The 12,206-nt window shown below is 38.5% G+C and overlaps 1 protein-coding gene across 8 annotated transcripts in view; it reads left to right on the forward strand.

The window, feature by feature from the left end:
- Positions 1–5,293, forward strand: part of PAX3 (paired box 3) — a 70,050-nt gene extending 64,757 nt beyond the window's left edge. For all 8 annotated transcript variants that reach the window (XM_089669493.1, XM_089669497.1, XM_089669494.1 and 5 more), the window contains 2 exons: positions 2,055–2,301; positions 3,376–5,293. In XM_089669493.1, the coding sequence (XP_089525619.1) occupies positions 2,055–2,301; positions 3,376–3,410 (282 nt within the window). In that variant the 3' untranslated portion in view covers positions 3,411–5,293. The remainder of the gene's footprint in view (positions 1–2,054; positions 2,302–3,375) is intronic.
- The last annotated feature ends 6,913 nt before the right edge of the window (positions 5,294–12,206 follow it).

Genomic DNA, 12,206 nt, shown 5'->3' on the forward strand with positions numbered 1-12,206 from the left:
ACACGCTACACATGTGTTAGGGTCAATATGATCTGAACACATCAAGTTAACATTAACTCTTTTTAGTAAGGAAAGTACAGGGAAATGTTACTGGCAGGAATACTGGAAAGACCTCAGTAGATTGAAGTATGATTGTTTACTCTGGGCTACTACACTTTGCTGTATACATGTCCCTTATTAAAGTGGAACTACACTGAATCTGAACACCACAGACCAAAAACACAACTTAATTCATTTTTATTATTCAAAGCAAACTCACCCATCCATCCATGTCTTCATGCTTTATTTTGCTGGGAAATCACTTTGAAAAACACCCCCTAGCATTTCTGTCCCTGGCCATCTTGAAAAAGGGTGGATGATTCATGTAGTATTTACTTCCTGGAATCCATCTGGCCTTAGGTCAGGAATGTATCAGGAGGGTGTGCTCAACTGAGAAAACCCTTCCTCCCCTCCTGAAGACTCCTGGGATATATGACATAATTTGCCTAGGCCAGAAAACCAGGAAGCAACTGAAGAAGTGTAATAAAAGTTAAAAACAAGTGCATATGATATATTTTCCTATTTATTTGCTAAAGCTAGAAGCAAAGGATTAAAAATAGTCAGTGTTGATTGAGTGAGTGATGTTCCGCTTTAAAAAAGTCTGTATTCACCCGTTTACTGCACTTCACCCCTTAGAAAATGTGGCCACAAAGAAGACTTAAAGAGACAATCTGTTGTCCATAGCAACCAATCATATACGTATGCATTCCCCCTGTCACAGGGCTGAATGCTCTATAAAGTATATTTTTAAAGGGTATGTCTATCAAAATCAGATTTTTCAGGGGCTTCTCCTTTACCTGTCAGAGAGTTTTTAAAATGTATTTTATATTTTGGAGTATGCAGCAAAAGGAATGGGAAAAAAATATTACCGCTAGAGAGAGGTAAAAAAACAAGTTGGTGAATAGTATCAAAAATGAGCTGTTGGGTGACAGAGAATTTAAGTTGGAAGGAGCAAGGATGAAGCCATGGAAGATTAAGAAGCACAAGCTATGGGTTGGAATAGTTCACAGAGTGCTATAGATCCTTATTACATTATGGAAGTCCTCAGGAACACATATCCATTACAATGTCCAACCTGGTTACGGACATTGTCAATCCAAAGCTTAATAGATATCTTTCAAGTGTGTGAGAGCATTTCACAGAGGTCTGCCTCTGCAAACACTGATGTTCAATCTTTCACATTGGAAACAAGAGCCTGTCTGGAACAGGAAACAAAGTTAACTAGATACTCACTAGTTTAGTATGGCGGATTAAACCAAGGTGACCGTGCCCTTCCCTTAGTTCTCTGTTGAGGTGAAAAGGTCAAGATGATCAGAAAAAAAAAGAAAGAATACAGAGGTCATCTAGCCTGGGGCTACCACTCCTTTAGTTTCTAAACAGACATAAACTGAGAAATACAATTACAATAGATGCTAATTCAATACAGGTAGCTTTGCAATGTACATAAGATGACAACCTCTAACCTTCTGAAAAATCATTCTAGCTTTTTTTTAATTATGACTTTATGTAATATTTACGATGGCTGAATGCTACTTAGTGCCCATGAGTCAATGTAAAGTCAGTGCAATGTTTTTTTTCTGGAGAGAATCTAACATCAAGTTATATGAGAAAAATATGCTATGGCTGGTACTTTATTCTGTAAAAGGTTATTACTTAAACACAGCAAGAGCAGCAGCACGATAACCCTGATGAAATATTAAAAACAGAATTATTAACATTTGGTAGATATGTTATTAAAAAAAAAAAATTGAATTATTATCTTTGACATTTTATTAACACAGTTGTGAATGTCAGACAACACATTAATAATATGTTATCTGACATCAAAACAATCACTCAACATTGGAGTCGTTGCAATTATAGCACATTAAAATTAAGTAAATGGTAAAATTTAGTAATCATGCCACACTAACTCTACCCAGCACACCTTTAATGATGGATTTGTCAGCTTGAAATAACATTTGAGTTGAGACTTGATAGGCTTTAACTGACATAATTTTTTTTTTATCCTTTAGGTAATGGGTCTTCTGACTAACCATGGTGGAGTGCCTCATCAGCCACAGACTGACTATGCCTTATCTCCACTAACCGGGGGTCTTGAACCCACCACTGCTGTATCAGCAAGTTGTAGCCAGAGACTAGAACATATGAAGAGTTTGGATAGTCTATCAACATCTCAGTCATACTGTCCGCCAACCTACAGCACATCGGGATATAGCATGGAGCCTGTAACGGGATATCAGTATGGCCAATATGGACAGAGTGAGTATACTTAATAAGTTATTGGTAGTACTCTATATGGTCAAAAGTATGTAGACATCCCTCCAAATTACTGAGTGTGTATATTTCCAGAGAAGGGTACAGTTACTATTATATCATACAAAGACATTTTGGATAATCGTGGGCTTCCAACCTTGTGGCAACAGCTTGGAGAAGGCCCTTTCTGTTTTAGCATGATTGTGCCCCTGTACAAAAAGCAAGCTCCATAAAGACATTATTTAACAAGTTTGGTGTGGAAAAACTAGAGTGGCCTGCAAAGAGCCCTGACCACGACCCTACTGAACACTAGTTTAACTTGGTTAACTTTTTTCCAAAGTTATGTGGAAAGAAGGGGGAAGGCAGACAACACCATATCAATGACCTTGATTTTGGATTGGGATGTCATATAGGTGTGATGGTCAGGTGTCCAAATACACATACTGTAGTGTGTGCAAAGGTTTACTCTGTATTTAAACTTTTTTCAGAAGCGGAACGTTAATAGTCATCTCCAGCATTGCATGTGAAAAGTCATAGATTGTCTCTAAAGTTTGAACTTTTAACTATTCCCATTCAGGCAGCAGGCACTGTTCACATGCAGTGAGCTGACTTTTTATCAGATAATGCACAAAACAAGAAACATTGTGGCTTCCTACAGAAGGCTGATGACGCCCTTTTTTCACTGAGTCTCTTTTGTCTCCGGTGCTCGTTGATTGTTCTCTGAAAAACATCTGTTGCATAATTATTTGCTTAAGTGATGTCAAGGACATCTTGAGGTGATTACGTGCCGAGACATGAGACCTGACCGCCATTAGGTAAAACAGAAGGTTTTGCCCGACATGCAATAACCACGGGCATGCCCTGTATTAAAAACAGATGTCTTTAATCAAGTCAGTTCAAGAGTCATTAACGGATATGATCATAGATTCTGAGGGGTTTGTCAAACTTGTCCCCGGAATAAAAATATTAACCCGATTCTTTGATATACCAGTATTACATATGACAATGTCAAGCTATGGTTTAGGTTGGCTTGTGAACGAAATTGTTTTGATATCATCTAAGCATCTTTCTTTTCCACAGGTGCCTTTCATTATTTGAAACCAGACATTGCATAGGACAACTGTCCCTCTGATGGTGTTATCTCCGGAAGTTTAGACAGGATGGATACTCTCATCAATTTGTAGCCTAAACTGGAGCTCAACTAGAAAATAAACAAAAAGACAATTATTGCTTCTCTAAAAGTGAAGCACAAGATAGGAAATGCCACCATCCAGATTGCTGTTCAGGGCAAAATTGGATAGCTTGTGTGTCTGCTGAAAGGGCTCTTCTGGCCTTACAAAATGAGCATCCATATCTTGGGTAGAGGTCACCAACTGTTTACGAATCCACACAACTCTGGCTAACAAGTTACACCTTTTTTCAAGTCCCAGATAAGCTAATCAGATCAGTACACCATCATACAATCCAAACCACCCAATGCCAAAAATACTGATGATGACAAAGTTTGTGGAGCAAGTTGGGAGGAAAACTTTTGAACTTTCTACCCTGTTTAATAGCACAGCGATGGATTAGGGTAAGAAGACTTTTATGTTGCAAATGACCCCACAAATGGGCACGAAACAGGGAAAAACATAAAACTCTGTACCACATGATGCCCAATCATGAAGAAGTGTTGTCATTGTGCAGCTTGAATTGACTGTGTGGTTAACATTCCAATTTTTCATGTAATTATTATGAAGTGGATTTAGCCACTTAAAATTTATGCTTGATCTAAATAGAAAAAGGTTTATAAAGACTTAACTAGAATTAACACCCTACATTTAAGAACTCTGAGATGAAAAGAAAGGATGATCCAGCACCAAATTTGGACGAAATGATATCAATTACCTGGCTGTCAATCAACGTGCAATACCATACCTCACTTCAATTTCCCTGTCAATGAATTTGTATTTTCCTATATCTATATTTCATTTAAAAAAACTTTCTGGACTTTGTTTAACACTTTTCTAGATGAAAAGACCATTTAAGCACAGTGAAGAGACATTCCACCATTTTGTCTGCAATTCATTTACCTATACTGAATGTATACCCAGCTGTGGATTGATGGCTATTGTTGAACCCTAACCCAACAAAAAATGCCAGTAGTTCAACAATATTTGCCAAGTCACAGGTTGCTTCAGAGCTCAAAGAAATCATTGTGAAGCCATGTCAAGTGCTTAAGACATTTTTTTTCGTAGGCCACCAAATAAGTTACAGAACCAGGGATTGTTGTGTTACTTTTCTGGCTAATCACATGAGATATAGAGAATAGCTTAACAACTTTAGCCAAACAACAGTGCTGATGTGTAAAACTTGGAGGAAATAGCGTCTCCCATAGTGGTCAATCAGCTATAAGCTTGTTTATGTAAAAACATTAAGTGCTGAAACCTGATTGGTTACTAATACATCACAATGTTTTTCCTTTGCTCCATTTTTATGCATTAGCCCCTCTATTTTATAACAGAGGAAAACTTAATTTTATTATGCTGCATCCCCAAAAGTCAGCAATATAAAATGCTGCTCACGCTATGTAGGCGATGGGCATGCTTAAATCAAACAACATGTAGGATCAAATGGAGATGCCTGTGAACCACTTTTATTGCTAGATGGGTATGCAATAAAAAGAATTAGAGGATTTTCTTGTAGCCAAAGTGAAAAGCTTTTGGCAGGGGGTTGAAGAGTTACAGTTTTATTTATTTCTTTGTTCTTTTTTTTTGTCAGGTAAAGCGAGGTAGAGCGCAAAATACATTCCTTCAAGAATGATGGGTAATGATTTAGGGGTTTAGGTAGGATAGACTTAGTGCTGAAATTACACTTTCGTCTTAGAGGTGATGGAAGAAGTCAAATTTTATCTGTGTTGTAGCTGGTATTACCGGCAACAGATGCTGCAATAAATATGTTTCATGTAAAAAAAAAGTGCAGTAAATATTTACTATTTATAATAAACTGTTATAAAGAATGGTGGTCCAGAGTGTGTTTTAACTTGACGTTATGATTCTTGAGTGCATTATCATTGTTAGAAACAGATACAATCCCTGTAAAAACAACACTATTATTCTTGGCAGTGGATTGAGAAGAGAAATACACATAATAGGAACAGTGGGCATTTTGTGTGACTTTACATCCCAGAATGGCTTGCAATGTGTATCTGGGACATGTTCATACACTACAATGGAAGTCTGAATACATGTAACATAAATGCAGAAGGTAATAACCTTTTTTTGGGAAAATACAGTATGTAAGCTTGCAATCCATACCAAGGATCCTTTTCTTGTGTAACAAACTTTGTACTTCTTACATATAATCAAAGCATGCTGAAGAACATCTTTATGTCCTTTTATATCACCATATTGAGATGTTAAAAGTTGCTACACATTTTTAATTGCACTTTTCTCACCACTGTGAAGATATAAATATTGTGCAGGCAATATTTTGCATACATTTTGCGTAGAAAGCATTATGTTCCATCATTTGAAAGATGTCTTTTTCTGGCCCTGGCTGCAGGTCAATTATGATTTGCAGTTTTCCAAGCATATTTGTAAAGAAGACCTTGGTGTAGCAATAACACTGTTCAACAAATTTTTATTTTTTGCCAGTTTTGGAAACAAAAGGATCCATTTCTTAATGAATTTCACATTCTGAGTTCAAATATAACAATGAAATTTGTCAATTGGCTCTAGTTTTTCTGTAAACGGAAAGTTTTCTACTATAGGCGTAATGACTACATAATGCACAATAATTATATAGATAGATGTCTTTCCACAAATATAAAGCAAGTGATATTGACTACATAACAAAGCCTAAATGGCATAATATATTGCATAGGATTACCAAGAAAAATTATAGCCATAAGCTAAGTTGAATCATTTTAATACTTAGGATTCTCACTAGTTTTGTCTTCAGTTTGTGTCGGTTTTGCTTCTCTTGGCTTTTCTCTTGTATTCGAGGAAAGGGCTATCTCTTACAACTGCACGTGACTACACGCTTCAGGTTCTTCCTCACTTGACTCAACCACGAAGGATTCTGGTGCTTTAGGAATTGGTAGCCCCTCTCCATGAGGAACTGGACGTATTGCCGATGGAATATTTGGATAGTGCACAGATAACTTTTTCTTCTTATTTAGCCCTTTTACAATTGAAGGCACCATACAAAAGTAACAATTACTAACATGATCTGTTGGCTCTCTCCAAATCATTGGCACAGCGAAAGGCATAGATGCCTTTTTTCCATTCAACCATTGCTCCAGTGCCGTCCCACAAGAATTGCAGCATATATGTGGTGCCCAGCTCTTGTCCTGGTCTCCTATCTTGCAGCCAAAATACAAGTTGTAGGCTTTCTTAATCATTCCTGTTATCCTCCTTTTTTGTGAGATAAAAGTTATTTCACCGCAGATATAGCAGAAATTATCTGCTTTATTCACACAAGTTCGAGGCATTACTGAGTAGCCTATATAAGCATAAAACGAAATGTAAAGACGCTGTCGAACTACAATCAGCTACAGATACTGCAGCTTTTATGCAGTGAAGTGATGCAATTAAAGGCTAATATTGCATCATTTCAGTATACATGCAATTTTCTATTGGTCACCAGTATCAATTGCACAATATGCAGCTGAAGTTGCATCATAATTTTGAATGGCTTACGTCATTAGATGGGTGAATATATCATGGAAACTAGAGCCAATCAACATTTTTTAGGGTCATTTTCGTTTTCAGCACCCCATAATTATGTAAGATTAGCTAATTTTATGCCCAAAACTTTTTACCTGTTGAACAGTGTAATCATTTTAACCCTGCCATCTAAAAAATGAATTGGATTGGTGACGTGATTCATTTATTCATTATTAGAATCATTAGAGGTGACCATTAGAGGTGACCTGACTAGGTCACTACTAGAAACAAGTAAACCAATTTATCCAAACCAGAGTTCAGCTTGGTTTACAAACACACACCCAACAACCTTTATCAGACGTTCAATTCTGCCTTGCAAGCCCTCTATCCTCCCTGTATATGCCCAGCCATCATGAAAGCCAGTCATTTGTGGAATATGTCATTAGAAACAAACTTGATATTATAACATTGCAGAAACAATGTGGCCACTGGTTTGAGGCCACCAGTGTTGACTACTTGCTCACATTGCATCACAACTGGGAGTACAGTATTAGACAGTCCATACTGTACATGGAGCTCGGGACCAAGCCAGCAAGAGTGCCCCCATAGCACGTGGTTTGTTATGGGGGCATTTGGAAGGCAGTAGGAGCACAGGCAGTAAACCAGGGAAGAGGAGATTAGGGACTGCTCAGTACAAAACCTTTGCACAGAGCAGGTAAATATGATATGTTTGCTATTAAAAAAAATTGAATGTTTACAATCACTTTAATTTCCAGGGGCACTATGCTGGAAGGTGATAAATTGTTTGTGAGTGGATCATTTTCTGACATGCACACTTTTATTTGCAGTTGTATATATGGTTACATCAGATTTATAATTGTTACAGCTCCAATGTACAGTATCAAGAAAACATATGTGAACCCCTTGCAATTAACTATTTTCTGCAGTAATTTGCCAATAAAATTTGATCTTATCTTCATCTAAGTCAAAACAATAGACAAACATAATGGGGTTGATTTACCAAAATGGCAGAGTGCAAAATCAGCACCAAACAGCTGTGCATGGAAGCCAATAATCTTCAACCTTTAACTTGTTCAACTAAGCTTTGACAAAAAAAAAAGAAAAACTGGAAGCTGTTTGGTTTTGCACTCTTCAATTTTAGTAAATCAACCCCAATATGCTTAAGCTGCTAACACAAACATTTCTAATTTTTCGTGTTTTCATTGAACACACCCAGTGCTGGAAGAAAAAGTAGGTGAACCCTTGGAGGTAATAGCTGTTTGAACCTTCTTTGGCAGCAATGACTTCAAGCAAGTGCTTTTGGTAGCTGTGAATCAGACCAACACAATGTTCAGTAGGAATTATTGACCCTTCCGCTCTACAAAACTGCTTCAGTTGAGACACATTTGTTGGATTTTTAGGCTGAATCTTGAGGTAATTCCACAAAATCTTTATGGGAATAAGGTCTGGGCTCTGACTGGGCCACTTCAAAAGGCACATTTTCTTTTTTTGAAGCCAGTCTGTGGTGGATTTACTTTGATGCTTATTGTCATTGTCCTGCAGCATCACCCAACTTTTACTAAGCTTCAGCTGGCACACAGCCATCCTGATATTATCCTGTAGGATATTTTGGTAAATTTGGGAATTAATTTTCCTCTCAATGAAGACAAGTGGTCTGGGCACTGAGGCAGTGGAGCGAACCCAAATCATGATGTTCTCTCCACCATACTTCATAGTTGGGTTGGTGCTGGTAAGCTATACTCTATTTGTGCCTTCCTGAACAATTAAAATTTTGCTTCATTAGTCCAAAAAACATTTATCCAGTAGCATTGTGGTTTGCCAGTGTGCTCTTTGGCAAACTTCAGGTGTGCAGAAATGTTTTTTTTGGAGAGCAGCATCTTTCTCCATGGTGTTCTGCCATGGCCTCTTGCCTGTTCAAAGACTTACGTATGGTGGACTAATGAACAGGGATGTATGCTAGTTCCAGTGATGTCTTCAAGCCTTTAGCTGTTACTTGTGGGTTCTTCTTTACCTCATTGAGGATTCTGCATTGTGCCTTGGGAGTCATCTTTGCTGGGCACCCACTTCTAGAAAGATTAGCCACGGAACTAATTTCTCTCAACTGATAGACAATTTGTCTAACATTGACTGATGGATGTCTAAACACTTTGAGATTGCTTTGTATCCCTTTGCAGCCTCCTGCTTGGCTCCACCCCCAATCCCTCCTCTGAGGCTCAGACTGACAGCAGCAGGAACCAATGTCCAATGAGCTGGGAGAGAGAAGAGCCCCTGCTCTTGGGCACGGCTCTGGATCAACATTTGGCTCCAGTTTAATATGAGAGGGGATGGGGGGGGGGGGGAGCTGAACACAGAAAGGTTTTTTACCTTAATGAATAGAACGCATTAAGGTAAAAACCTTCTGCCTATAGAACCACTTTAAATATGTTTAGGTTAGGAAAGATAAAGGTAAATTACTTTTTAATAACAGTTTAACTTTGGTTCTTTCTTTTTTTATACTGTTCATATTGGCTGACAATTAGCATCATGGTTATACTTTTTATCTCCTAAGTTATCTCACAATTCTAAAACACAATATTCTATCAGTAAGTCTTTTGACTTTTAGACTTTATATTTCTTGCAGTGTTGGTCATCCTTTAGGCTTTAGTATCTGTTTTGATTTGACACCTAACTCCAGCCCAAACTTGGAGCAGAGTGGAGCAGGTTTAGAACCTCTTTCACGTTTTTTTCTCTGATCTTTTGCCCCTTTTGGAATGATTGCCCTCAATGGCACAATAAAATACTTTTATTTAGTAAATTTGGGAGGAGATAAAACCTATGTCAGATTATTACTACTATCCATGTCCTCCTGTTTTGGTTCAGGTAGGGTTTAAAAATATGTATTTGTGTTATTGCTATCATTATCTTAGAGCAGCTGGCCATTTGACATATTTCCTTATAATTTAGAAAAGTGTGACAGTATGAATTTGGTGAGAAGCAATGGGTTTGATTTGCAGAACATGAGATGCAAAATCTGGTGCATCTCTGCATAGAAACCAATCAGTTTCCAGGTTTTTTTGTCAAAGTTTAATTGAAAAGGCTGAAGTTAGAAGCTGATTGGCTACCATGCACAGCTGCAACAGATTTTGCACTCTCCAGTTTTAGTAAATCAACCCCAATATTTCAATGCTACTTCAATCTACAAAAAATATGCCAAGGGCAAGGAGTACAACACTGTCAATAGATTCTAGGTACAGTCTGACAGTTTGTTTAGTTCAAGTAGCCACAGACATAGTAAAAATACCTGATTTCTGGTGTCTTTGTAGAAGCATTGTTCTTTTCTGCAGCAGTTCAAACCACCCCATGTGAGTCAGAGCAAGAGCTCTCCAATCAGCCACTTCCACACAAGCTTTCAGCTATGTCTATAAAAGCTTTAATAACTAAGACTGTGATCAATTACTGTTTAATTACACCTGGAATCTATTGCCAGCATTTTACATAAGGCCCCTTTCACAATGGTGGTCCGATCGGGTCTGCCTGTCAGTTTTTTAGGCAAGCACAATATATATCTAATATATACTATATAATATATCTAATATATATATATCAAACATATATAATATATCTGTGGAGCAGCGGATGTCAGCGGACATGTGTCCACTAACACCAGCCAGCATCCAATCCGATATTGTACGCTAAAAACAGACGGATGAGAATCTGTTCCCCATCCGTTCGGCAGTTCAGATGACAGTTGAATGGAAATGGCCAGGCAGTCCGTTTCCATTCGACGGCCCCCTAGAACGCAGCGGCCTGGGTCTGTGTCCGCTCTGCATAGCAGAGAGGACACGGACCTTTCATCCACTTGCTCAGCAGAAATCAGTGGAGAGATCCCCTGTTGAGCAGGCGGATCCACTTGAAGGAGTCCGCTCCGTCTGAAAGGAGCCAAACAGTGTAATTTAAGTAGGAGCAACTGTAAGCCTTGGTTTGGCACAACTCAAACAATAGCTTTAATGACAACGAAAGCCTGAATGTGCCTAAATATAAACATGCTTTATTTCTTAGCTGTATATTACATTAAAATATGTATGTACATTTGTTCATCTAATTTGTAAAAAACAATAGTGAAAAGGAGAATGGAAACCACAGAAAGCTTTTGGCAAAATGAAATATAGGGAACATCAGTAGACCTTTTTCCTCAATGTATTAATCTGCAGCAGAGACAAGAAAACATCTACTGGGTGGGTGAAGGCAGATGACCCATCATTATCCTCAGACAACCCTAAAAGCACTGTCACTCAGAAAAGAACAATGTTTATACTAGTCAGTTTGAGGAAAAATGAACTATGATGCAGGCATGAGAGGACGTGCACACGTTCAATTGCTTTTTTTATTATTCTAAATACAAACAATATTTGTTGGATAAAATTGGATCTTACCAGCAAAAATGCAGGGTTCAGGACTACGTAATACACAGAGTGCTGGGTTCAGGACTACGTAATACACAGAGTGCTGGGTTCAGGACTACGTAATACACTGTGTGCTGGGTTCAGGACTACGTAATACACAGAGTGCTGGGTTCAGGACTATGTAATACACCGAATGGTGGCTCCAGGACTACATAATACACAGAGTGCTGGGTTCAGGACTATGTAATACACCGAATGGTGGGTTCAGGACTATGTAATACACCGAGTGCTGGGTTCAGGACTATGTAATACACCGAGTGCTGGGTTCAGGACTACGTAATACACCGAGTGCTGGGTTCAGGACTATGTAATACACCGAGTGCTGGGTTCAGGACTATGTAATATACAGAGTGCTGGGTTCAGGACTACGTAATATACAGAGTGCTGGGTTCAGGACTACGTAATACACAGAGTGCTGGGTTCAGGACTATGTAATACACAGAGTGCTGGGTTCAGGACTATGTAATACACCGAGTGCTGGGTTCAGGACTATGTAATACACAGAGTGCTGGGTTCAGGACTATGTAATACACCGAATAGTGGGTTCAGGACTATGTAATACACAGAGTGCTGGGTTCAGGACTACATAATACACAGAGTGCTGGGTTCAGGACTATGTAATACACAGAGTGCTGGGTTCAGGACTACGTAATACACAGAGTGCTGGGTTCAGGACTACGTAATACACAGAATGCTTGGTTCAGGACTATGTAATACACTGAGTGCTGGGTTCAGGACTACGTAATACACAGAGTGCTGGGTTCAGGACTATGTAATACACAGAGTGCTGGGTTCAGGA

Source organism: Staurois parvus, unplaced genomic scaffold (assembly GCF_062004578.1).
Source record: "Staurois parvus isolate SC_StPar_1 unplaced genomic scaffold, SC_StPar_1.0 ptg000078l, whole genome shotgun sequence".
Lineage (NCBI taxonomy): Eukaryota > Metazoa > Chordata > Amphibia > Anura > Ranidae > Staurois > Staurois parvus.